The following is a 26,071-nucleotide window of genomic DNA, read 5'->3' on the forward strand; positions in this document are numbered from 1 at the left end:
TCTGTTACACGGTGGTCTGACTGATTCCTTTGACGTGTTGAAGATTTTAAAAATGAAAGGTATAGAACTGGGAGCCAGCTCCATTTCTTTGTGACCAGCTTTGGGAACATTTCAAACAAATGAAACCAACCCAAATGGAAAAGGGAAAAATGTGACCCTGCCAAGTCTGGAGCCAGGCCTTGACGGAGGGCCCATCAGCGAGCGCCTGATGGCCGGGTCTGCCACGGGGCCTGGCCGGGCTCAGCCGAAAAGTCAGCGTGGACTCTTCCCACCACTGTGGACCCACCACCCGCAGGGCAGACCGATGGGATCGGGTGTGCTGCCATATGGGTGGCAGTGACGACGGGGTCACGACGGACCAGCCCCAAGCGGCAGAAATTGGCTTTGGGGATGTGGAATGTCAGCTCACTGGCGGGGAAGGAGCCGGAGCTTGTGTTGGATGTGAAGCGTTACCAGTTGGATCTGGTGGGGCTTACCTCCATGCATAGCCTTGGTTCTGGATCCAAACTCCTGGATAGGGGTTGGACCTTGTTCTACTCCAGAGTTCTGTTAGGCGTGAGGCGCAGGACGGATGTGGGGTTACTCACAAGCCCCCGGCTGAGCGCAGCTGTCTTGGAGTTTACCCCGGTGGATGAGAGGGTCGCTCCCTACGCCTTGACTTATTTGTGCGTATGCACCAAATATCAGTTAATGTATTCGGCTTTCTTGGGGTCCGTACATGGGGTCCTTGATGGGATCCGTGCAGAGGACTCCATTGTTCTGGGGGACTACAATGCACACGTTAGCAATGATGGAGACACTTGGAGGGGCGTGACTGGAAGGAATGGCCTCCCTGATCTAAACCAGAGTGGTGTTATGTTGTTGGACTTCTGTGCTAGTCACGGATTGTTCATAACTACCACCATGTTCAAACACAAGGATGCTCATAAGTGTACCTGGTACCAGAGCACCCTGGGTCGGAGGTCAATGATCGATCTTGTGATCGTATCAACTGACCTTCGACCGTGTGTTTTGGACACTCGGGTGAAGAGAGGGACAGAGATGTCAACTGATTACCACCTGGTGGTGAGTTGGGTCTGTTGGCGGAGGAAACCTTTGGATATACCTGGCAAGCCCAAACGAGTAGTGAGGGTGAACTGGGAACGTCATGAGGTGGTCTCGGTCCACGAGGAGCTTCTCGTGCATCCCTGTGGAGGCTGGGGGCATTGAACCTGAAGGGTCGATGTTCAAAGCTTCCATTGCTGAAGCTGCAGCTGAGAGCTGTGGTCTCAAGGTCTTGGGTGCATCAAGGAGCGGTAACCGTCGAACACCGTGGTGGACCCCGGTGGTCAGGGAAGCTGTCCGACTGAAGAAGGAGGCTTTCAGGGGCATGTTGTCCCTGGGGACTGCTGAAGCAGTTGCAGGGTACCGACGGGCCAAAAGGACTGCAGCTTCAGCTGTGATGGAGGCAAAACACAAGAGTGTGGGAGGAGTTCGGAGAGGCCATGGAGAAGGAATATCGGATGGCACCAAAGTTGTTCTGGAGGACTGTCCGACACCTCAGGAGGGGGAAATGGGGGACCATCCAAGCTGTATACGGCAAGGATGGGACGCTGTTGACTTCGACTGAGGAGGTTGTCGGTCAGTGGAAGGAACACTTTTAGGAACTCCTGAATCCAACTATCCCAACTGACCCGTCCTCTGTTGCAGATGCATAGCTGGAGGATGATGGGGGATTCGAGTCAATCCTGGGGTGAAGTCACCGAGGTAGTTAAACAACTTCACGGTGGCAAAGCCCCGGGTTAGATTCGCCCGGAAATGCTGAAGGCTCTGGGTGTTGAGGGGCTGTCATGGATGACACGCCTCTTTAACATTGCGTGGAAGTCTGGGACAGTGCCGAAAGAGTGGCAGACTGGGGTGGTGGTTCCTCTTTTTAAAAAGGGGGACCAGAGGGTGTGTGCCAACTACAGGGGCATCACACTCCTCAGCTTCCCTGGGAAAGTTTACTCCAAGGTGCTGGAAAGGAGGGTCCGGCCGATTGGCGAACCTCAGATTGAGGAGGAACAATGTTGGTTCCGTCCTGGTCGTGGAACAACGGACCAGCTTTTTATTCTTGCAGGGATCCTAGAGGGGGCTTGGGAGTATGGCCATTCAGTCTACATGTGTTTTGTGGACTTGGAGAAGGCGTACGATCGGGTCCCCAGGAATATACTGTGGGAGATACTGCGGGAGTATGGGGTGAGGGGGCCTCTCCTCAGGGCCATCCAATCCCTTTACGCCCAAAGTGAGAGCTGCGTTTGGGTTCTCGGCACTAAATCGGACCTGTTCCGAGTAGCTGTTGGCCTTCACCTGGGCTGCACTTTATCACCAATTCTGTTCTTGATTTTCATGGACAGGATATCGAGGAGTAGTCACGGTGAGGAGGGGTTACAGTTTGGTGGCCTGAGGATTGCATCGCTGCTTTTTGCAGATTTGCGTCAGCAGCCTGTGACCTGCAGCACTCACTGGTGCGGTTTGCAGCCGAGTGTGAAGCGGCGGGGATGAGGATTAGCACCTCCAAATCTGAGGCCACTGTCCTCAGCAGGAAACAGGTGGACTGCCTTCTTCGAGTGGGGGATGAGGTCCTTCCACAAGTGAAGGAGTTTAAGTATCTTGGGGTCCTGTTCACGAGTGAGGGAACAATGGAGCGTGAGCTTGGACGAAGAATTGGGGCAGCAGGAGCGGTATTGCAGTCGCTTTATCGCACTGTTGTCACAAAGAGGGAGCTAAGCCGAGAGACAAAGCTCTCCATCTACCGCGGCTGAAATGGGCTTTCTCAGGTGGATAGCTGGTGTCTCCTTTAGAGATAAGGTGAGAAACACTGCTGTTCGCGAGGGGCTCAGAGTAGAGCCACTACTCCTTCGCGTGGTAAGGAGTCAGTTGAGGTGGTTTGGGCATCTGGTGCGGATGCCTCCGGGGCACCTCCCTAGGGAGGTGTTTCTGGCACATCCAGCTGGAAGGAGACATCGGGGCAGACCCAGGACCAGGTGGAGGGATTATATCTCAACACTGGCCTGGGGACGCCTTGGGATCCCCCAGTCAGAGCTGGTGGATGTGGCCAGGGAAAGGGAAGTTTGGGGCTCCCTGTTGAAGCTGCTGCCCCTGCGACCAGATTCCGAACAAGCGGTGGAAGATGGATGGATGGAGGTATAGAACTGGGAGCCAGCTCCATTTCTTTGTGACCAGCTTTGGGAACATTTCAAACAGAAATGAAACCATCAACCCGGATGACGCTAAAAACCTGAACGTGGTCCTCTCTGTGGCCTGTCCTTCCATCGAGGAGCAGAGCCCTGGATGAATAACTGAGGGTCCTGCTGGGTACCATGGAAAAGAACCTTAGAACATCTATCAACAGCTACTTAGAGATGCACAAGGACTGCACAATACACAAAAAAGCACCAACAGCTGAAAATGAGATGGATTTAGTTCACACCGATGTCCAACGATGCATCTGGATTTAAGTTGATGCGTGATTTTATTGGCAGTAACAAATTTGATAATAGAATAGTCAAAACCTTTGAACTAACTACACATCCATTCATTACAAACCAAAACCGTAAATATGTCGAATTGGTACAGAGGGTATTCTTGTCCAGATCACTGATAAAATAAGTGAAGGTGATGAGGCCGGTGGTCCAGCAGGTGGAACGTGAACACTTGAATAAACAGATGTCGGGTGTGTTCATACCGAACACTGGATTGTAGACTTGTCTTCAGTTGCCCTCCAGAAGGATCCGGTTCTCCATTCACTTTAAAGTAACTCCTATGATACTTTGGCCCGTAACCATGAAAACAGTCATGTTATTAATCTGAGTTATGAAAAAGTATTTGTATGCATGCAGGTAATTGGGGAGGTAGAGCGGCAGGCAACGACTTTGGGGTGTGCCCAATGAGTTGCTTATAAAGGCGATGGCACCTCACATTGCTGATCGACTTCCAATCCACAGCCCAAGATTTAGTTGGCTGAGCTGCCACCACCCCAGTTGGCTAAATGCGACCCAGATGGGACTCGAACCCACAATTCCCAGCTCCGGAGGCTGATGCCTTATCCATTAGGCCACTGGGTCAATACAATACAGCATGCAATGATGGACTCATTAGAGACAGTCGTGAGGAAACAGTCTCTGGGCTGTGAAGACAGAGCCCAGAGACTGTGGTGAAGACAGCCATGATGGACAGATTAGAGACAGTGGTGAAGACAGCCATGATGGACAGATTAGAGACAGTGGTGAGGACAGCCATGATTGATGGATTAGATATAGTGAAAACAGCCACGATGGCCAGATTAGAGACAGTGGTGAAGACAGTCTCTAATCCATCATGGCTGCCTTCACCAGCCCAGAGACGGTGGTGAAGACAGCCATGATGGACGGATTAGACAGTACAGATGAAAAGAAGACTGGAAGCTGAGCTGGAGGTGGAGGACATGAAGATGTTGAGATTCTCTAGGAGTGACCAGGTTGCAGGTCAGGTTGATCAGAAATGAGTTCATCAGAGGAACAGACAAGATGAGATGTTCTGGGGACAGTGTTAGAGAGAGCAGACTTGGATGGTTTGGACACGTCCAGAGGAGAGATGGTGCATATGTTGGTGAAAGGGTGATGAGGATGGAGCTACCAGGCAAGAGGAAGACCAAAGAGAAGGTGGATGGATGCAGTGAGGAAGACATGAGGGCAGTTGGTGTTGGAGAAAATGATGAAGAAGATAGTAAGAAGATGGTAAAGAATGACATGCCAAAGAAAAAGAAGAAGAACAGGTGGAGTAATGAATTTTGCATCCTCATCGTAAGTTTACTTGTGGAGTGACACAATGCGACTCTGGAGCCAGCTGTATGGGTGGATGTACACGACGTGAAACATACTCCAGCTCACTGATCCGTTAGCAGTAAGGTAGTGTGTTTCTACCTCCTGAATGGTAATGAAGGATTTCTGGTAGTTTCACTTTGTGTATTCCACAGTTATCCGAAGGACTTTGTCTTCATTAGACCATCAGGTCTTCACTCTGAGGAGGCTGGTGTGTCTACAGCAGAGACGCCGAGGTGGAGACCGACAAAACTGTAACACAACAAAACTGATGCTTGGAATGGACCCCGACTTTCTTAGCGATTAAATAAGGTTACATCCAACACCAGAATCTGAGCTCATTCTCCTGCCCTGTTTAGGAGGACGCTACTGCCCACTGGCAGACGTCAACTGCTCATCTTTAATTCCCCCCTGATGCATCAAGCTGCAATAAATCTGCTTATGACATCATCTGTCTCCTCACAACTATTTGGCTCACAAGATTTCAATCATAAAATTGCATCACGAAGAGGACCTCAATAAAACGACTGGCAAGTGCAAAACTATTTATTCTTTGCCCTTGTCATGTCTGAGTTTAACGAGATCACAGAGAAACTAATTTGGCTCCATCTGGTCAGAACGCAGCATCTGACGGAGGCAGCTGCTAGGCAACCACGGGATGACACAGCAATAATCACAACTGAGATACAGTCAAGAACATCCTTTTATTCAATCAAGTAAAGGGGTTGCTCTTTTCAAACTGTTTTTATTATTATTATGGAAAAGAAACTGTAATTAACACATGCATTTCACCGTGGGCTCTGGGGTGTGTGTGGGTGAGGATGGGGAGGCGTTCCGGGGGAGGAGGAGCGCTCGTGGCGGGAGGTTTGTTTCGGGCTGGCGGAGAGGGGTTTGGGTTCAGGTAGTGTAGGGCAGGAGGTGGGGGGGGGGAGCTCAGTCTACACATCACTAAACACGGCCCAGCATCCTACAGAACGCGTTACAACAACCAAAGAAAAAAGTGGGCAGACGGTTCGGCCACGGGATCAGACTGGGCTCTTTGAACGGTGCAGACTCACCACACACACTCACACACACATACACACATTCTGCTGCATCCTGTTCATCTTTGATATGGCTTCTCAACAGGCGCTTCCACTTGTCAATGCTTGATTGATAATACTGCTGCTGGCTTCATTTTCTTGATGAATAAAAATAATTTGCATATATACTATATATGTGTATACTATGTGTATAGTAAACATATATACGTAATGTTTTTTTTTTGCAGGATAAAGATCTGTAATGTCTTGATTTTGCTGGTGGGATCTCATGTCAAGGTGCTTGCTGTCAGTCACCAGTGTTCTTGTTTTCTTTTGTACATCTTTTGGAACCATATCGCTTTGGTCAACGTGTCGATCAAACACTGATTAAAACTGGCGGTGAATCAACATCATGAAGCAATGCTTCACATGACTGTGCTAGATCTGAGCCTTTTAGATCGCAGTGCCGTGGAACCAGTCTGCTTTTTTAAGGTGCTTGGAGTCATTTTTCCTTTTTTTTTTTTAAACCCCATTTGTTTTATTTTAAAAATAGCTGGTCTCATTCAACCACTAGAAAGGTGCATACTCGAACGTCTCAACTTCCTGCTGCCTACGGTAGTAACGCAGTAACAGTGATGAAGTAAAAGAATCAAAAAGCAAAACCCAAATTCAATTATAAAAAAAAATAAAAATAAATAGATAGAAACAAAGATTACAAACACACCGTCCTATGCTAGCAGTCCTACTGGTCAACTTCCTTTGTCTAAGGGCCGAACCTGAGCCTCCCGCCAAAACGTTCTCCCTCCCCCAGGGTGGGTTTTGTCGTGAAATTCTCCTGGGTGAAGACAAACATGTTTGTCCTGACCCGGCCCCCCCATGTCCTCAGCACCGCCCAGAGCCCCGAGGTGTAACTTGTTCACTTACATTAGCTGTTGAATGGAGAAGCTGAAGAAGATGGGTAATGGTAATACAATGTGAAGCGTACAGACAAGAATAACATGTGAGCTAACTGCATTCTGCTCAGACAAAAAAAAAAAATCTTTGCGTATTCTTTTTTTTTTTTTTTTTAAACCCCACCATTCAGAGAAAGGGAGGAGGAGGAGGAGGAAGAGGAAGAGGAGGGAAAGGAGGAGGAGGGGGGTTACGCGGCTACAGACTACTCCAGTGTCCAAGATAGACAGAAGACAAGATACAGAGGAAGAGAAGCAAGACAGAAAATACTTCTTTTTAAACTTTTTTTTTAAACGATTTTCTTAATTATTCAACAATAAAAGAGGAACTAAATCACACCAATTTCCTTTAGTACTATGTATACTGCTTTAAAAAGCTTGAAGAGGAAGAAGAGAAATATATAGAAGTATGAAGGAGGGGAGTTTTTTCTTTTTGAGACGGGCACTCAGGATTACAAGATGGAATCTGTGAACAAAAGGCACTTTTTAGGGACAACCTTTAAGATGCTCTGAGTCTATAACACTACATCACCAAACAAATATTTATAATCATTTACAGTGGGAGAAGGGGAGTCGGGATGAGGGGGGTAGGGGGTGGTGGAAAGGGAGGTGGGGGGGGCTCACTCCAATTGATGACAGCAGACCAGCTGAGCTGCTGATTCCCTCTCTCTGAACCAACTAGACGTCTACGCCAACTCAAAATCATCCCTCTCGTCTTCCTCAGTCAGGGATCCAGACTGTTCACCTCCCAGATGGGGAAGATCTCGTCTTTGTTAGGATCATTTGTGTTTGGATACAAGATGACACAGTGTGGGGAAAAAAAATCATGTTTTTTTTTTTTTTTCCTAGGTGTAAAGGTTGGGGGGGGAAAATGCCTTTTGTCACGACAACCTTTTCATACAATGAACCCCTCCCCCCTTGGGTAAATACAAAAAAGAGAAATAGAATAATGCATGTTTCTCCTAAAAATTTGCTTTTTATGATAACACTTAATTTTGTTTATTATTTATGTATAATAGAGATTGAATGTACTTTATTCTTTACGAAAGCACCAGTTTTCATAGTGATATATATTTTATGAGTTGCAAAATTGTTCCTTCAGCCCTCCCACATTCTGAAAAAAAATGGTTAGAAATGAAGTTTTTTTCTCTTATAAAAGTGATAAAAGGAAAAAAAAAGGTGGAAATTAAAAACAATTTCCCCAAACTTACTTACAAAGACTGGGATTTTTTTTTTTTCATCGCCGCCCTCATATTTAGAGTCCCAGAGCACGTGGACTTGAAGAACCAACAAACAAACAAACAAAAAAAAAAACTTAGAGGGTCTTCCCTCTTCTCTCGTGACACCCTCAAACAATCGCTAACGAACAAACACAATTCCTCTACCAAGGCATTGCACATGGCTCAATCAACATACATCATTTAGTTTCAAGAACAATACTTCCCATCAAATAAAAAGAAAGAAAACAACAAAACCTAATCTGTTCTTTTTTTTTATCCTCCACTACATCATCATCACTGTCTATGTATCTATTGTTGCTTTCCATGAATTATCTTTTTTGTCATTCAAATGTGAGTGTGGGTTTAGAGACTGGTACTTAAACTCTAATCAGCGGTTTGTGAGATGCATCCTATGACTGTGTGATGTACGCCATGCTTCAAAAAATAACTAGACTGCCACAGAGCTTATCTTGCAAATAAAAAAATGTATATATCTATAAATATATATGTGTATTATATATAAAGATGCTTGCGATTATCTAGTGAGCTGTTTTTTTTTTCCTCTCCTGACATAAATTTTTCACCATTCACTATAGCTTATATGTGAGAAAAAAGAACCTGAATTCATGTTTGACAAATTGCATAATGGGAATACAGAGGCACTTCCATAGATTAGAAAAAGAAATCACCTTAGCCATCGTTATGGTCTCACTCAGCAGAGCTGGTTCTCTCTACGGAGCTGATGGGATGGGCGCCAGTCGGGTGGCCAACTGTTTTGTTTTTTTTTGTGTTTCCCTGCATTGAAGAACGTGGCCAGGCAGTCCAGTTATTTTGTGAGGTTTGGATGAATTGGTGTGAATATTTAAACAGGACACAACTGAATGAGCCAATGAGATAAAAATGACTAAAAAGCATAAAGGCCTCCTCAGATTGTCTATTTTTAAGACTTCCCTTTGATTGAGCTGGGCACAGGGGGATTTTTTTTTATTTTTGTCGTGGTTTTTTGAACGTGATTCTAGTGAAGAAGTGATTTGTGTGCTCTACGAGTGTGTTTCCGTCTCAGGGATACATCCGCCGATGTCGATCTGAAATATTAAGTGGTGGTCGATCTGATTCTTACAGAAACAGTCAAGGCTGGCTGGCGTGATTGTTTTAGTGCAGGTTTGATCATGAAGGGCTTTGTCGATTCGCTTTTAGGGGAGTGCTGGTGTGTGTGTGTGTGTGTGTGTGTGTGTGTGTGTATGTGTTTGAGTGTCAAGGGAGATGCTGTAGTGAATGATATTTTATTCCGCGCACCAAACAAACAGATGTGAGCACGGGGGTGCTGTTCATACTGCTATAGCCTTATAGGCCGTCGCTCCCTCTGTGAGACCAGCCAGATATGTCACATATTCATTTTGCTCCACAGTGTGGCTCGTCTGCTCTGAGCAGCGGCCGTCTGGGAGTGTAAACAACAGGGTAAACTTTAGGGAGACAGAAAGAAGAGTTACTCTCTCTTTTACTCTGGGTCCCATCTTCAGCAACCTTCCCTCCTCGGCTCTGTTTCTAACGCTCATTGCATCGCCGCCGGCTGCACCTGGATCAAACAGTCTGTTCAGGCTAGTTTGTTAGCTGTGATTGTCAAAACCATGCATTGTGTGGAAGTTTTATAGTTTGGAAAATACTCTTAATTGGCTAGACAAAGGTTAGACAAGAAGATCGATCACTCTCATGTCTGTGTGGTAAATATGAAGCTGGAGTTGGATGTCTTAGCTTAGCACAAAAAGAGAAAACAAGGGGAGGCAGTTAGTCCGGCTATGCCAAATGTGATCAAACTCCCTAATAATCAGTACTTTTATAGTGTAGAAAATCTGACGGGCATCATTTTCATTTATTACTGGTCAGGCTAACCGGTCACGCCTGCTTCCAAAATTAATGCTATTCATGCATCATATTAACTGTAAAGACTGGATAGTGGTATCAATTCTCATCTAAATCACATTAAAATAAACAATATTGTTTGTAAAATCTCAAACTTTTTTTTCCCTGGTGTTTTGGCGTACACTATTTGATCCGGGTCAGCTAAACCACACGGTCTACAGTTTCAACCTCCCACATCTTGCTGCGTTTCTCTAATAAGGTGCTGTCATTCAAATACAAAACAATTATAAAATAGTACAACTCCAAAAAGGAATAAATTCAAATAAGAGAACGCACAAGAGATAACAAAATCATTCATCTACATTACAAGAGGGCAAAGAGGGGATCGATAGCTGCTGTCTGTAGGTGTACGACTGTCAGTGATGACGTACTGTACTTACTCTGATTCTCAGTGTGTTTTCATGGGTGTGTGAGATCAGGATGCCTAATCAAGTAGGTTCACTGGGCTTACTTTGTGCATGTGAAAATAGATGGTTATACCACCATCTATTAATGCTATAATCTAAAAAAAAAAAAAAAGACTGGTGACTGTTTGTACAGCGGAGGCCAATGATTTGTAGAACTGAACGATGGGGTCAAGGACACGTGAAGGCTTCTTGTACCTTAGGTTTTCCTCTTAAAACTCCTAATAGGCAAGTCTGGTTCACCTCCTATGCCTTGTAGGTAAATAGTGCACATCATTAAGATTAGTGTTAATTGATTCAGCTTCTAGTGCAACCCTTAATCAAGATATGTTTTGGCATGGTCTCTCTCTATAAGTAGTAGGGTAGACTTTGTAGAGTCAATGGTCTTTCAGAGGGAGACAGACATTGGTCAATTTGATTAAGTTTTGGGTGATGACAGACATCACATGAGCATGGACTTTGTCTTTCATTGGAAATCAAATAGTCTTTGTTTTCGTCAGGCTGTGGATTGATTATATGTGAACCTTAGTAGGTCAAGAGTTGAAACCTGATTTTGTTGGACAGTTGATTTTTTTTTTAGCCATTTGTTACACAATGCATCCTCACAAAGTGGGAGAAGGTGTCGTCTTGCGTTTGCTGCCATTGTTGTGCTGGTTTGGTGGTATCAGAAGAGATGCCTGCTCGCTGCCATTTGTCCCCTGACCCCTTCTTTATCCCGTCCATCCTTGTCCATCTGCTCATCTTCCCCATGTATCCATCCTTGATCGAAACAGGTCCTCCCTCTGACTGGGTAAGTGAGTCCAGAGTTCCTCTAAAAGCATAACGATGCTGTAGTTTTCCTGCATTGCTTAGTTGTGGTTGTTTCAGGTGAGGCGTACTGTCAGGGCCGGTCGGTGCATTGGTAGTAGGACAGGTATTTCCTGTAGGTTGTTTCTCTGTTTTTCTATTTCCGATTGTAAAGAAAGAATTATAGTTGCTGGTTTGCGCACAGATCTTGTCAGAGGAACCAAGACTGCAAAAAGAAAAGGGAGAAAGGGAGGGATTAAATCATTTTTGAATCAAAACCTTTAAAATCTGTGGAAATACCCCTATAAAACAACAAAAGCACCTTATAATATGGTTGAAAGGATTAAAATCTTCAATTTTGATGACTGGAAGCTTAAGATTTAGATGTGAATACACATGAAACTAGTTTGAATTGGTAGAACAGATTACAGAATATAAAACCACTGGGACTTTCCAATTGAGAAAACTAGAACTTTGACTTCATGATGGCAACAAATAAAAAATGTGAGTTATCATGATGTCTGCAGGAACCTTTTCTGAAGCTTTCACCCCATCTATATTTGCAGTGCAACAACTAGAAACAACTGCAGATCTTAGAACTCAGTTTTGAGGGATCTCAGGGTAGGTAAGTGACGTCAAGTATGTAAGTGGTCCTGTCAACCTTAATGAAATGTTAGACATGTAAGCAAATTGTCTCTAAATTGTGTTTTCTATACTATCAACTGACCACCAGACATCACTAAAGTGTTCCTACTAGTGGAGCAAATGCAAACAGAAATAAAATTTAGTTACAGGAAGAAATAGTTCCTGTCGGAGTTTGTTTTAAAAATGTCTGTAGTTATTATTAGAAGACTTAAGCTATCTTTAGAAATTTCCACTTCAATCAATCAGTTATAGAGTCATTTTAGTCTGAATCCCAAATCCCATTATTATGATGGAGCTTGACAAAATAGGTAGACTTCATCCTCTGTGCAACATTAACATCTATAAAAAACTTCACGGCATTCTTCTGAATAGTTTTCAACAAGGTAATATATCAGAAATCATTATTACTGATACAAACTACCAAATATGTCCCTGAATATGACTGTACACTGGGCTGACTTTGAGTTGGAGGAAGTTCAGGCACTTATTAAATGCACCGAGGGACAAAAAAAGTCATCTGGGCCAGCAGTCTGGACATCACCATCAATTTTGGAGTTAAGTGTGGTATGTCTTGAACTTGGCAGAGCAGTGACCGGCTGTGAATGGCCAAGCAGCAGCAGGGGAAGGCAGTCTGGCGCTCCCTGTCACTTGCACCATCTTCAATTTGGGTTTCTCCTCCTCAGTGTGAGCGGGGAGCAGAAACGGGTCGATGCCGCTGTTGTTGGCTTCCCTGCTCGGCCCGCAGGATCTGGGAGTCAACATTCTAGAAGTCAAGCCTTGGAAACTACTCTGAGCCTCCGGGAAGCAGCCTATTGTTTTGTTTGACTTTAACAGGTCGGATGAATACCCCCCTTCTGCCTCCTGCACTTCTCAGCTACCCTACTCCCCTGGGCACCGTCCCAGCAGGCAATGGGCATTGTGACTTCCCCCGTCTTAGTTACTCTCCTTCTCTCTCCTTCGGGGTAAGCTCTTACAAGCACACACACACACACACACACACACACACACACACACACACACACACACACACACACACTGAATCCATCTATTGCTTGTGAACACTCCCTCTAAATATTTGGCAGCAGACAGTGACCACCCTCTTTTCTTTCCTGCCCCCCCAAACTCTTCTCTCTCAAGCAACTCCTTCTCAAGTTCAAGATCAACTGGCTATGACATCATGTCTGGTTGCCGGGGGTAACGAGACGGCCGGAACGTGACTTCTATAAGGTTCACTCCGTTCACTCCATCTCCCATCTTTTCCTGCCCTGTTGGTATCTTGTTTCCCCCTTTATCCCTGGTTGCAGTACCTCATCATTGCCACTAGAGGGGGCACAGAACCCACTGTTGTCAGTCAGACAACCCAGACATCTCCCAGCTGTCCTGCAGTTACTACACACACACACACACACACACCAACACACACACACACACACACACACACACACACACACACACACACACACACACACACACACACACACACAGACATGCTCTGCCGTGAAATGTATGGGGTTTTGTTTTTCAGAACATTATTAATCGTTTGGTGCCATTTACTGAGAGACAGATGCAAACAGTTAATGCTATGTGTTTTGGTTCAGCCTTGAAAAGTAAAACCACATTTCAAACATTATACCAACCATCCATTTAAGAACACGAGAAGACGTGGCCAACAGTATGACCATATGCTTCAGATACTTTTGACGAGGAGCTGGGTTGAGGCCTGTTTGCTCAAAAAAGTCTTAATGATATTCTAGACAGAATTGGGGGCAAAATTTGGGGGAATCCCTTTCCTTTTTTGGCATAACAAATTTTCCTCATTTGCCGTAACTTGACTATTCTGAGTCGGACCAGAACCGGTGGCTGACCTCACACTCATGCTCAATGTGGGGCAGAACAGATGGGAGAAAGTCTCTGCAGCTGCGTCCCTAAATCTGGTGGACATCTCTAACCATATATTACAGAGCAAAGCCCTTTGTGACGACTAGCCCTAGATTTGGAGTAAGACATTTGGGTGTCCATATACTTTTGTCCATATAGTGTATTAAGTTGTGTATAACAAAAGTTGGTGGAAAAATATACTCAAGTATTCAGGGTAAAATATTCAGGCATTAGTGAGAAAGGAAAGAAAAATGAAAGTTATGAAGTCAAAAAGATAAAACTTGAGAGAGAGAAAGAAATAATTCAGAGAAGAGTTAAAAAGAAAGAGGTAAAAAGGATAAGGAATGGGGGAAATGGAAAAGGAGAAAAAGTGTGAGAACACAGGGCAGAGAGAGAAGGGAGGGGATCCACCGAGCAGTTTCAGATGGTTTCCATGTGTGGGGGGAGCGGAGCTGAGCTGGCTCCAGGTGGGTGTGGTCGGACACTAATGAGTAAAGTAATGCGGTAATGGAGGAGGCACATGAATGAAGGACAGAGTGGTGAAGGAAGAAGGTGAAAGAGGGAGAAAGCAGAATGTGGAGGGAGTCTGGGGAGTGGAGAAGGGTGATGGTAAAGAGAGAGAGACAGTAAAGTGGAGAACTTGAAGGCTCGGCTAAAATGCCAACATAACAATGGAGCACAGATGGTATAGAACACATTCTATAAAAGACAGATCTACAAATGTACATATATGACAGAGGACATGGAGGACATATTTTGGTGCACGTCCAGGCATTTCAGAGGTTTCCCTGACTTTGACCTGTCATCACAGTCTAGACAGACGAGATACAGTCAGTCCTACCTGTGTCTGCTGCGGCATGTTCAGAAAGTTGTTGTCCCGTGATCCGATGCCGACAAACCTGTTGGGAGCTGTGGCGCCTGGCGTGGAGTATGCTACAGAAACAGAAGAAGAACGAAGGAAGACATCAGCTCCTGTGCAATGACACATTTAACATCTGAAACACTCTCGCATCTACGCTGGCAGCCGGGTAGGTGAGCTATCAGAAATAGTCTAGAAATATCAGGCGAGGAATTAAAGACTTGGAGATGCTGACTGGGGGCTCTGTCTTTAGATAGCAAAACCCACCTAGCAGCAGCGCACACTGTGTAAAATGAAATGAATCTGGAAAGTGGACTAACTGACCACGAGATAAACTGACATGTGACTATTCACAAAACCATAATGTGTCAATTTTCACAAATCAAACCAATATATAACATCTTAGGTAGTGAGCTTTACAGCCGCTGGCAGATGGACGTTGTTGCTGTTGGACACAGGCCCAGGCTAGAGTTTTCCCTTGTATTCCATTCATTATGCTAAGCTAATCAAACTGGCTGACTCCATATTCATAATGCAGACAATAAGAAGGGGAAAGCTAGAAAAAATGTAAATTGAAATCTCAAAATTTATCAAGCGGCTCCTTTTTTTATGGAATGGAATAACCTGCCCATCACTTTTAAATGACAAAAACAATCCAGATGAATTCCCTTCATTCTACAGAAACTACTGCTGTATTTCATTGAGGTCGCTTAGACTCCACAGAGAAGTCTGCAAAAATCTGGCACGCAAACTTAGATCTCCCCGAGTGATTAAGTCCTGTTGATGAACTCAGTTGGAAGTGATTGAACACACCAGAATCCCGACACAGAGGATCAGTCAGGGACAGTTAAAACCCACTGGCATCAAAGTCTCTGACAAATTTAGGGCAGTTTGAGGTACCCTACGGACTCCAACATTCAGATCTCACCGGGGGATTCAGGATGCAGTGTGCAGACTTGTGGAAATGTGTCTGTTAGTGTGGAGGAAGGAAGGACAAGAAGGAGAGAGACACAGAAAAATAGAATTTTGGAGAATTATGTGTATGGACATATACAGGATACATCCACGTGTTTCTAAGAATTGGAATAACATACATAAGACAAAAGACTTGGAGACGCTGACTGGGGGGGTAAAAACGCAAACACTAAATTTGAAGGAAAGCTAAAATAAAATTAAAGTGCTCCATCCAGTGCCCCTCCTATCACAAAGCCAGGAAGACAAATGTGGTTTTGACGAAAAGCGCCACAGTTGGACAGACGTGACCGTCACCTTAAAACACACACACCTTATTCTTCCCGAGTCTGTATGACAGTCAAGACGTTAAAGTCAAATGGAGTCCATGGAAATTAACTGCCCTAAATTTGTGCTCTTCATATGTAAAAGTAGTGATCTGTTTTTTTCTTTTAAAGTTTTGCTAATGAGTCCAGCAGGAGAAGAAGGATTTAGAAGGACAAGAACTGGACTGGTGAAGCAGCTTCCATAAGAAGGTAGGCAAACTGAGTGGGCCAAACACAGACCCTGGTGAACGCCACACGAGTCCATTGAGAACGGGACTGGTCACCACACCCCCTTGTGGCCTTGGTTTACTCTACTGAGCCTCGGTGTGTCCTGTACTTGCTCCGACAGCCTTCCGAGGGTTAAGGGAGGTGAGATGTTGGTACACAGGAACAATGAGGGCACGCAGTTGAACAACGGAGGCGGTCTTTTCACCGGAAAGGGTCAGGAGTTTCAGATTTTTTTTTTTTCTGTCGGTTTGGTTTTGATAATGGTCTCTGTGGGGTCACTTACACGGAGATGTGGGCGAGGAGAGTCCGCCGTCAGGGGGCGTGCTGTTGGGTTTAGAGTCGGGCATAGGGAGGGGCACTGGGCGGGCCACTGGGGGAGGTGGAGGCAGCAAGAAGGAGCCTGGCATTTTGCTCTGGCCGCTCCCGTTTGGCTGCAGACAACACAAATAGGGTCAGGAGGGCGACATGTGACAATCCGCAAACACGGAATGAAAACAGGACGCAGCATGGGAGGCCAGGTCCAAAAAAATATCCATGACGGAGGTGGGGAGGCGATGGTGGGAGGTGGGGGGAGAGGAGGTGGTGGTGGGGGAATAACAACCAAAGGAATGATGTATGTGGACGGCATCTTTTATGGAGGTGTGAAAAATAATAATCACCACAGGATTTGATAAGGAGTGGGAGCTGGAGCTTGAGGTGAGAGGTTCCACAGGGGTGTTCCATGGTGAGTGGAAGAGGTGTGGAGGTGGGAAGTGAGCAAATTATTGACTGGATTGGTCCAGAAGATGGCAAGAAATCAAAACCATGGTAGAATACTCGTCTACAGAAGCACAAGACCACCAACGATACCAGCACCAAACAACCAACGGCAACCAAAATCGTCACAGGTAGAGATGCAAACAGAAACACAATGACACAACACACACGAGCGGGCTGGACTGTGTGCCGGGACTGAATCACTCTGAAGATGGGTGCGAAAGTCTGTGGGGTTGGTTGGAGCAAAAAACAAACAAAAAAACAAGAGAGTGGGGAGAGGAAGGATCGGGAAATGGTAAAATGACACCGACAAGACAGCACAGATCTGTAGACAAACGACTAGTGTGTTCAGTTGTGTTGCTGTGGAGTGCAGTTTATATGCATTTATCTATATTCTATTTACACCATCGTAAATTTGGACTTTTCACTGGAGGTGATCACATTCACACACTGACAAATACTGCACAGCAAAGCAGTGCAAATATGTGTTAAATACAATTAATAGTTCCAAAATACTCACGCTGAAGCAAAAGGAGACCATGATCATTTAATTTTACGAGTAACTACTACAGTATTTTTAGCACTCTAAGGCGCACCTAAAAGCCTTTAATTTTCTCAATTTCTTATAATCCAATGTGCCTTATATATGAAAAAAGTTTTAAAATAGACCATTCATTGAACATGAGTCCTCAGATGCGTTTTATAATCCAGTGCGCTTTATAGTGCGGAAAATACTTTTAATTCTAAAATGTAACAACATAGTGAAGTTACTCAAATCCAGGTCAAATAAATGCATCCATCAGATTAACAAATTGGATTTGGATCTAAATAAAGAGTTCAATCGTACTGACTCCTGAGGATCAATCGAGCCAGGGGGCCACAAAATTACAACTCAATCATATGATTCTAGAAACAAAAAGTTGTGATTTTGGATTTCAGACTGAAATTTTCAGTTTGTAATCAAGACCAGTTTTTGACATTTCACTAAAATGCTTCATAGAGAGAAAACGAAACCACATGAAGCCACATAGAAAGCAATCAAAGTAAAGCCTTTACTAATGTTTGAATATTCAGTCAAGAAGTTTCTGCTAAATTGTATTAAAATGACTGTGGACTTTTTTTTATTTGCTTCCATACATTGATTCTTCCTCTATTATGTTTTTCTACTCACAGTAACCTAATAGTATATTTATAATTGTTCACACTTACAAGCTTCATCAACTGTTGAAGTTTTTTTCTCTCAAAATACTATAATAGCAAAAAAAGCTACCTCCTGCAGTTTCTGCGTGAACGGAACGTTTTTCCAAAAAGGAAATCCTTACCTGTCCAGCGGTTTGTCCCGGACCATCAGCACAGACGAACTGCACAAATTCCTTCAGGGGGTCCTGTCCAGGGTGGTGGTGGTAGCGGATGGTTGGGTGGGTGAAGTAGGGGCCAGACTGCTGGATGATGGAGGGAGACGGGAAGTGCAGGGCCGAGGCTGAAGCACGGGGACTTCCTGAAGACGGAGACATTTGTATAAGAGGAACCCAGGGTGGTGGGGGACGCAGACAGCCGGACAAAAGCATGAAGCATTCATACTTTAAATGAGTTTTAAGGTGGTTTTAAAGTGAAACATGAAAAGAATGTTGCTTTTCATTCTTTTCCCAAAAAAAAAAAAAAAAAGTTTTGAAGGGTATGGTTCACATATTTCATGTTGACCAGTCTGTGTGTTCATCTTTATGGAGTGGGATGAATCCACGCGTTTGCATTCACATGTGCACACTCACTGAGATTACATGACAATCTGAGTCATCACCATTCAAGCCTGGACACAGACGCACGCTTGCACGCTGGAATGTGCACAAATTAAAAAAAAAGAAGAAAAAAAAAAAAAAAAGAAGAAGAAGAAGCAAAGCGCTGCGTTTTCAAAGCTTGAGAAAAGAAGAAGCACAAAGAGATCATTGAGTCCAGTCTTAAATTAGCCGCTCTAAATGCCTGCATGGCTGCGTGCCGTTGGGAGGCTGTGATTCATTGCTGATTTTTTTTTTTTTTGCCTCCGACCATTTTCTATAGCTGCAGGAGCCGATTCCAGCACGACTGGGTGAGCGACGGGTTCACGACCAAGTTCAAGTTCATATCGACGGATAATTTAGAGTCATTAATTATTACGTGCTTTAAGCTATGGGAGGATCCGGGGCACCTGGGGTCACCTGTGCTAAACCCTAGTGTGATGGGTTCGCACAGAAAGGATCCGTGTCGAGATTCAAACGCAGTGACGGATTTCATTTCATATCCATCTTTTTTTTTTAATTTTTATTTTTTTAATCGCTGTGACAGACATACTCTGTCGGTGAGGATGAGGATGTGTTTCTGCTGTGTGAACGACAGGTATGGAGATGTGAAGCCTTTCAGTAATTGGCTGCTTAATAAGCTTATAATAAAGCATTCCTGCTTTTGCTTTACAAGGAGGGAAAAATGGAGGAACTCCCATCCAGCGGACCTACATATATGTGAGGTGTGAGAGGGGGGAGCAGTTGGTGGAGCCCGGCCACCAAACAAAGCTCTCTCTGTCAGACCATCACTATATCCATCACTAAATCTTTCTGATTTGTATTAGAAGCCTCTTAGCTGTGCCAGTCTGACACCCACCCCAAGCCCATTCAGGCCCCCCCAGCTGCCCATGTGGAGCTGCCAACACTCTTTGGTGTCTGCATCCTATACATTGTGTGTGTGAGTGTACTTCATGAGTGTGCCAAGCCCGCTGCATCACCCCCCCCCCCAGACAGGGGGACCTTGCTCCCATGCCAGGCTGCCTGTTCCCTCGTGGAGCTGTCTCCCTGCTTCTATTAGTCCCCTACTAATCCCATTAGAGACTGGGTGAAGGCCAAACCCTTTTGGAGTATGGAGGTGGGGGTGGGGGTCAGGGATGTGGTGGTGGTGGTGGTGGTGGGGGGGCAGACAGGATCCCCGGCCCTATAGCGCGGTGGTTCCCAGACATGCAGCCCCATAAGCGTCTGCTATGAACCCCCACCACCCTTTAATGGACACCATCACGTGACACGCGTGTTCCTGGGAGGAGTTTGGTGTCTTTGTCCACGTCAATCACTTTCCTGTCTCTTAATCAAACCACTGCAGTTTTACCAGACTGCTTTAAAACATCCAAATTGTGATTGTGGTTTATTCAGATGTTCCTCACTGAACGTCTGAAGCAAATCTGAAATCGGTTCACGCCTTCTTGTCACGTCAGTCTGTCCAAAAGGCATCCGATGTTTAGTTTATTTCACTATTGAGACTAAACTCAAACACGTTCTAACACAAATACCAATAAGAGTAGTTAATGTGGGATTCTTCAAGTCCTTCAGAAGTAATTTAGTTAAAGCAGTCAAGAGTATCACCTCAGTTAGACTCTGTCTATGACAAATGTTTAACTATCTAGTTAAATGTTAAAAGCTTGCATTCAGCTAAAAAATACTCCCACTGATGATGTCACTGATGATGAGCAGGTATGAAGAGGCTCTTTAAGCACAAAGCCTGATGGATTTCTGTTTCTAATTGAGCATCTTCAGAATCGTCTCTGAAGCAGCTCCTGGTTGGGAATCAGCGCTGCAGAGGAAACATGGAGGACAAGCCGAGCCTTGGGGTCTCTCCTTCCATAAAGAAAAACACAACCGATGTCAGGGCGAATGACTTTCACTCCAGGAAGAGGGAAAAGAATCAAATCACAAGGGTTGATGGGTGGCTGGAAAAGCTTTTCTCCACAGAAGCACAGAGTGGGTGATTACCTCCGGAGCGAGGAAGTCTCCATCTGGTCAAAAACAAGACGTTACTTCTGCTGAAGCTCTCTCGGTCCTGTTTGATATCTGATTTGATCAGGAGCTGCGTGTTACAACTGGTTCACACATTAACTCCGAGCCTCATTTTCTGCCCTCAAGGATCAATAAAGACATGCCCAGCAAACGGAGATCAACGCGAGTTCACGCAGAAAGCAGGTGAGTAAGAATTTGGCAGAAAGAATAAAGACAGGAAGACGGAGAGCAGAGAACGCCCACTCCCTGCAGGATATGTGCCGTAGTCCTCATCTGACACTTTAAACACTCACGAATTAAACAGCAACCGTCACACAGACAGAGAACACGACCTGCAGGTGAGACCTCCTCAAGGAGAATAAAAAATCCATTATAAGCAGGGGCAAGATGAAGGGATTCTGGGAGTTTTTATGCATGTTCAGTGAAGATGGAGCTCATTAATGAAATTAATATAAAATAGTAGTAGAAAGTTAAAAATACACTTCGTTACAGATCAACCTCCTTAACAGCTGAATCGTATAATTTCCTATAACACAACTAAATAGTCTCATTTTCATGATTTGTTAATGCTGACCATCTTTAAACCAACACCTCCAGTTTATAACCATGATGACATCACCAGGTAATTGTAGTAAATGATTCTGGTTAGACATCATTTATTTATGTTCTATTTCTATTAAAAATGTTCACAAATGTGTGAAATATCATGAAAACACATTTTTCCAACTACAGTATTTTCCGCACTACAAGGCGCACCTAAAGGCTTTTCTCAAAAACCAACAGTGCGCCTTATAATCCAGTGCGCCTTATTTGTGAAAAAAGTTTTGAAATAGGCCATTCGCTGAAGGTGCGCCTTATAGTCCAGTGCGCCTTATAGTGCGGAAAATACTTAATTTGACCTGACTGTAAATGCTTGAAGTCGGTTTTGTTGAGAGACTTAAAAAAATATTGAAGTTTCATTTATTTTAAAAACACTTCTCAGGTGTTATAAAAACACAATGGAGTCAAAGAGAGTTAAAGTCGTTTGATGACGTCAACAGGAAGTACAACTCAGGGTCAACCCCCCCCCCCATCAACTCAGGGACTGAGCACACGTCACTTTCCCTACGGGATTAGAGAGTGTAGAGAGATGTTTACCCTCCCTTTGTGTTCGTCTTATACTTTGTGTTGTCCTGCCTGTGTTGTACTGCCTGTGTTGTACTGCCTGTTGTACTGCCTGTTGTACTGCCTGAGTTGTACTGCTTGTGTTGTACTGCTTGTGTTGTACTGCTTGTGTTGTACTGGCTGTGTTGTACTGCCTATATTGTGCTGCCTGTTGTACTGCTTGTGTTGTACTGCCTGAGTTGTACTGCCTGAGTTGTACTGCCTGAGTTGTACTGCCTATGTTGTGCTGCCTGTTGTACTGCTTGTGTTGTACTGCCTGTATTGTACTGCCTGTGTTGTACTGCCTTTGTTGTGCTGCCTGTTGTACTGCTTGTGTTGTACTGCCTGTGTTGTACTGCCTGTGTTGTACTGCCTGTGTTGTACTGCCTGTGTTGTACTGCCTGTGTTGTGCTGCCTGTTGTACTGCCTGTGTTGTACTGCCTATGTTGTGCTGCCTGTTGTACTGCTTGTGTTGTACTGCCTGTTGTACTGCTTGTGTTGTACTGCTTGTTGCACTGCCTGTTTACCGGGGGTCAGCGAGGACTGGTTTCACGTGTGCTGAATGCCGTGTCTACAGTATTTGGTAGACTTGACAATAAAGCTGACTTTGACTAAAGACGCCCCTGAGGAGCGGCGAGCCGCTGGCGTCGCTCCACTCGCAGAAGAAGAGGTGATCTTTACGGATGGAATCGAGACGAATGGCCACCAAACCTTCTCCCAGACAAACCCAGAAGTCACACACCACACCCAGACTCAGAAGCTCCATCACCAGCTTCACCTACACCACACAAAACCAGAGGAGGTGGGGGGGGGCAGAGGTGCTCTCCAGATTTTTATTCCCAGCCAATGTCATCTCCTAGAGACACGTGTCCCAGGTGTGCACCACAGGGAAGGGATGGGGGGCCCTGAAGAAGTAGGGGGGGTGGGTAGGAGGAGATGGTGAGGGTGGGAGAGGAAGGGGTGTGGGGGTGGGGGGGTGCGATCAGGGGGATCGGGAGCTGGGTTGGTCTCACCTGGTCTCACTCCCGCCAGCATTGGCAGTGGGTGGTGGGTGAACGCCATGCGGGGGGACCTCGTCTGGGAGGACAGGGCGCTGAAATCGAATTTCCCCGGCTTCTTAAGAGAACTAGGCGATGAGAGTCCTGGCAAAAAGGGGATCAACAGAATGGCAGAACAGAGACGAGGTTTTAATCAAACATGGCTGCTTTTCTTACTTCGACTCTACTTTTTAAAAAAAAAAAAAGGAAAAGAAAACTTATCAGTTTTTAAATTTGATTGCAAGGAATCGAATGATTATGGTTGAAATCAATGGACTGATCTGTTGATTCATTCATTGATTTGTTGATTGGCTTAACAAACAGATGGGTTCTCACAATCTGACTGTCCGGTGCTTTATGTTGGTGTACAGCCAGGAGGCTGTACCAAGTCCGTCACATTGAGGGGGTGGGGGTGGGGTGGGGGAGGGGTCCGGGGAGAGGCCGTGTTTGGAAGCAGCAAGGGGTTCAGAGTGAAGTGGGGGGTTGGGGTGGGGAGGGTGATGGGAGAAAGGGGGAAGGGGCGGGAGCTTCGGAAGCTAGGGGCGAGTATCAGGAGAGAGGAGAGCTGGGGAATGCGATGGCGGTCCGACTACGGTCACCAAAAATCCAGACGTGACGAATCCCAAAATGACACCAGAGTCGGGTGTGACGACAACAACAAAACATCCGACCAATCAGCTCGCTTCACACACCACATGTCACCGCATGTCTCAGTGACGGACGGAACGAGGGTCCCGGAGGACCTCAATACTGAGGTGGACTGGTTTTGGAGCATTCGTGGCTACACACACACATACACACACACACACACACACACACACGTGTGTGTGTGGGCCAAGTGCCAGTAAACCCCTGGATGGGAGAAGTCGTGAGGTGACAGCATACCCAGCGCTCAGAGACAAACATTAAAGTGTCCCCCCTCTGTCTATAAATGTCGGCCGAGGCTAAAAGACTGCATGTAATCTGCCTCCGTTTGGTAAAAGCACACACTAAGTATAGGCTGGGCTCACCAGCGGACCAGAAACAAGGCCAAAAGTGTGAGAGCTTCAGATAAAAGAGGCGCTCTCCTGTGATCAAGGCCTCGTGTGGTGGGTGCAGAGGGAATTTATTTTGATGTATGGTAATCCAAAGGCACAATTTAGACTTTCAGGGTTTGAGGACCAGCGCCAAATGGTGTGTTTGACCTCTGTCTGGACCCGCAATGTGGAATCGACGTTGACATTAAAAGCCTGGGACAGAAACATCCGTAAAAGCAGAGGAGAGGAGTGAGAAAGTGAAAGTATAGAAAGGTGTACATCGAGACCTCATTACCGCTCCGAAACATCATGGATGGTTTTGTTCGCTGGGAGAATACAGAATTCATAAACAACCTTGGCTAGCCAAAAAAAAAGAAGAAAAAAAGCCCCGTAAACTCTTAAACGAGACAATATTCACACGTATAAAACAAATACACTCTAATAAAGATGTGGGTAATTCCAACATGGCCCAAAGAGACGTGGAAATAGATTTTATGAGCTAAACATATAAAGTCTAACAGAGCAGATTTCTGAAAAGCTTTTTTTTAATGCTACGCTGGGAAATATTTTATCACTGTTTACCCACAATGCTCATAGGCAGCATGGGCGCAGCTGTGCTTGTGTGGGCAACCGATAAGTATAGAAAAAGGTGGGCGCCGGCACTTATGTTCAGCTAGGCACCATCATGTGACACATGTAGGTGGGAGGAGCGGATATAATATGCAGGGTGAGATAAATTTAATTTACTGGTAGAATAGAAAAGGAGGATAAATACAAAAAAAAGAAAAAAAAGTGAGATTTCCTCACAACCCTGGAAGGCCTGCAGGAACACAAGAGGTGCGAAGCCAGAAGACGCTGACCTAATTTCACAGCAGTAAAAGAAGATAATGTACAACGTTATATATTTTTGACTTGGATTCCATTACATTTAAAAAAAAAGACATGAGGATGAATAATTCTCCGTTGAGATTTGACACCCCTTTTGGACAGCTTGCGTGTTCTTTAGGTGAGAAACGATGCGATGCTAAACCCCTCAGGCGTCCGGGGATAAGATGGAAAGTCAACTCTACGATGAACAATCGCAAGGTAATCACGTGGGCGTGGGGCCGATCGTGGCGTCTATTCACGACAGAAAAATGCAGCATAAGAACAGCTGAACACAAAATAAAAGTTTGAAGAAAATAAAAAAAAAGTCCCAACAGTTTGCTGCAGTCAGCAGAACATGAGTCGCGTAGGCTTGTCATCCATCTGGCAGTGATATTTTACTTCCGATGGTGTCTCGCTGGTAATATATTACAACCAGTTTTAATTGGCTGCATAAGGGATACACCTGCTGCTGCAATGGAGCAGAGATTATATGCACAGAACGCTATAATAAATATTTTTATATGCACGGGTCACATGACTATACTTGTACATGAATAAGCTTGATTGTGGTGATGGGCCCAGCGGGGGAGTTATCACCTGATTCCACTGCTGCAGCTGATCAACAAGCTTTATAGCTCCGTTTAACTTTGCTTTGCTTTTCCAGCCCGCAGCTTTACTGTTCTGGTTTTCGCTCTCCCTGCTCCCATCAGCCCGAGTTTTCCAGCCGGCAGCTGTTACCGCCGAGAAAACCTCTTAAAACGCGCCGTGCGCTTTCCTGTCCACGGCGAGCTACAACCCCACAACCCAAGAGTAGATGTAGAGCCTCACGTGGTAAAAAGACGAAGCAATGAAATGTGGATTTATGTTCTGAATGAGCTGAACAGGCATGTTTGCTAACACGTTGGCCGCAATGTTCACTAAAATACTCCTGCTACCCCCCCGGTGTGTGTTATTAGAGGTTAAAGTAGTAATAACACACAGTTAAAATACTACAATCCTGTGTTTTATGTTCTACTCAAGGCGGTGATATAACCCACCGTAGAGATGAACCCCATTAGACTTTACTCATATATTTATTTATTTTCTATTTTCTATTTTTTAAATCGGAGCATTTAAGCATTAGGTACCCTAATTATAGTCTTTACATAGCGTAACACACATTATAATAATTAAATTTAAAAAAATGTTTATTTCAGGTTAAGTAAAACAACAAATAATAAAAATAACTTCATTCCCATTATTGTTAATATTATCATGAAGACAACATGATTTTATATAACTATTTGGTGGGTTTTGAGGGATGGATGACCATCAAGTAGTACGTCTATTAAAATATGATGAACACATTAACAGGCACAATCATCAGACATTGATTTATAGTATATATGAAATATTTGCTTCAGAATTGAGGCTCAGTAGAGGATAAAGTACCATGAGTTTATTCTACAGCCTCTG

At 44.8% G+C, this 26,071-nt stretch overlaps 1 protein-coding gene and 1 non-coding gene across 10 annotated transcripts in view; both read right to left on the reverse strand.

Moving 5' to 3' along the window:
• Positions 1–4,012: 4,012 nt before the first annotated feature.
• trnar-ccg (transfer RNA arginine (anticodon CCG)) lies at positions 4,013–4,085 on the reverse strand. Its single transcript has one exon. It is a non-coding gene; the product is annotated as a tRNA-Arg (tRNA).
• A 1,420-nt stretch (positions 4,086–5,505) lies between these two features.
• Positions 5,506–26,071, reverse strand: part of nfixb (nuclear factor I/Xb) — a 128,178-nt gene continuing 107,612 nt past the window's right edge. For 8 of the 9 annotated variants that reach the window (XM_068337036.1, XM_068337038.1, XM_068337042.1 and 5 more), the window contains 4 exons: positions 22,710–22,838; positions 18,088–18,263; positions 14,487–14,578; positions 5,506–11,348 (listed from right to left, as the gene is read on the reverse strand). In XM_068337036.1, coding sequence (XP_068193137.1) covers positions 14,507–14,578; positions 18,088–18,263; positions 22,710–22,838 — 377 coding nt within the window. In that variant the 3' untranslated portion in view covers positions 5,506–11,348; positions 14,487–14,506. The remainder of the gene's footprint in view (positions 11,349–14,486; positions 14,579–18,087; positions 18,264–22,709; positions 22,839–26,071) is intronic. The other variant, XM_068337043.1, reaches the window with a different exon arrangement.

Source organism: Antennarius striatus, chromosome 16 (assembly GCF_040054535.1).
Source record: "Antennarius striatus isolate MH-2024 chromosome 16, ASM4005453v1, whole genome shotgun sequence".
Lineage (NCBI taxonomy): Eukaryota > Metazoa > Chordata > Actinopteri > Lophiiformes > Antennariidae > Antennarius > Antennarius striatus.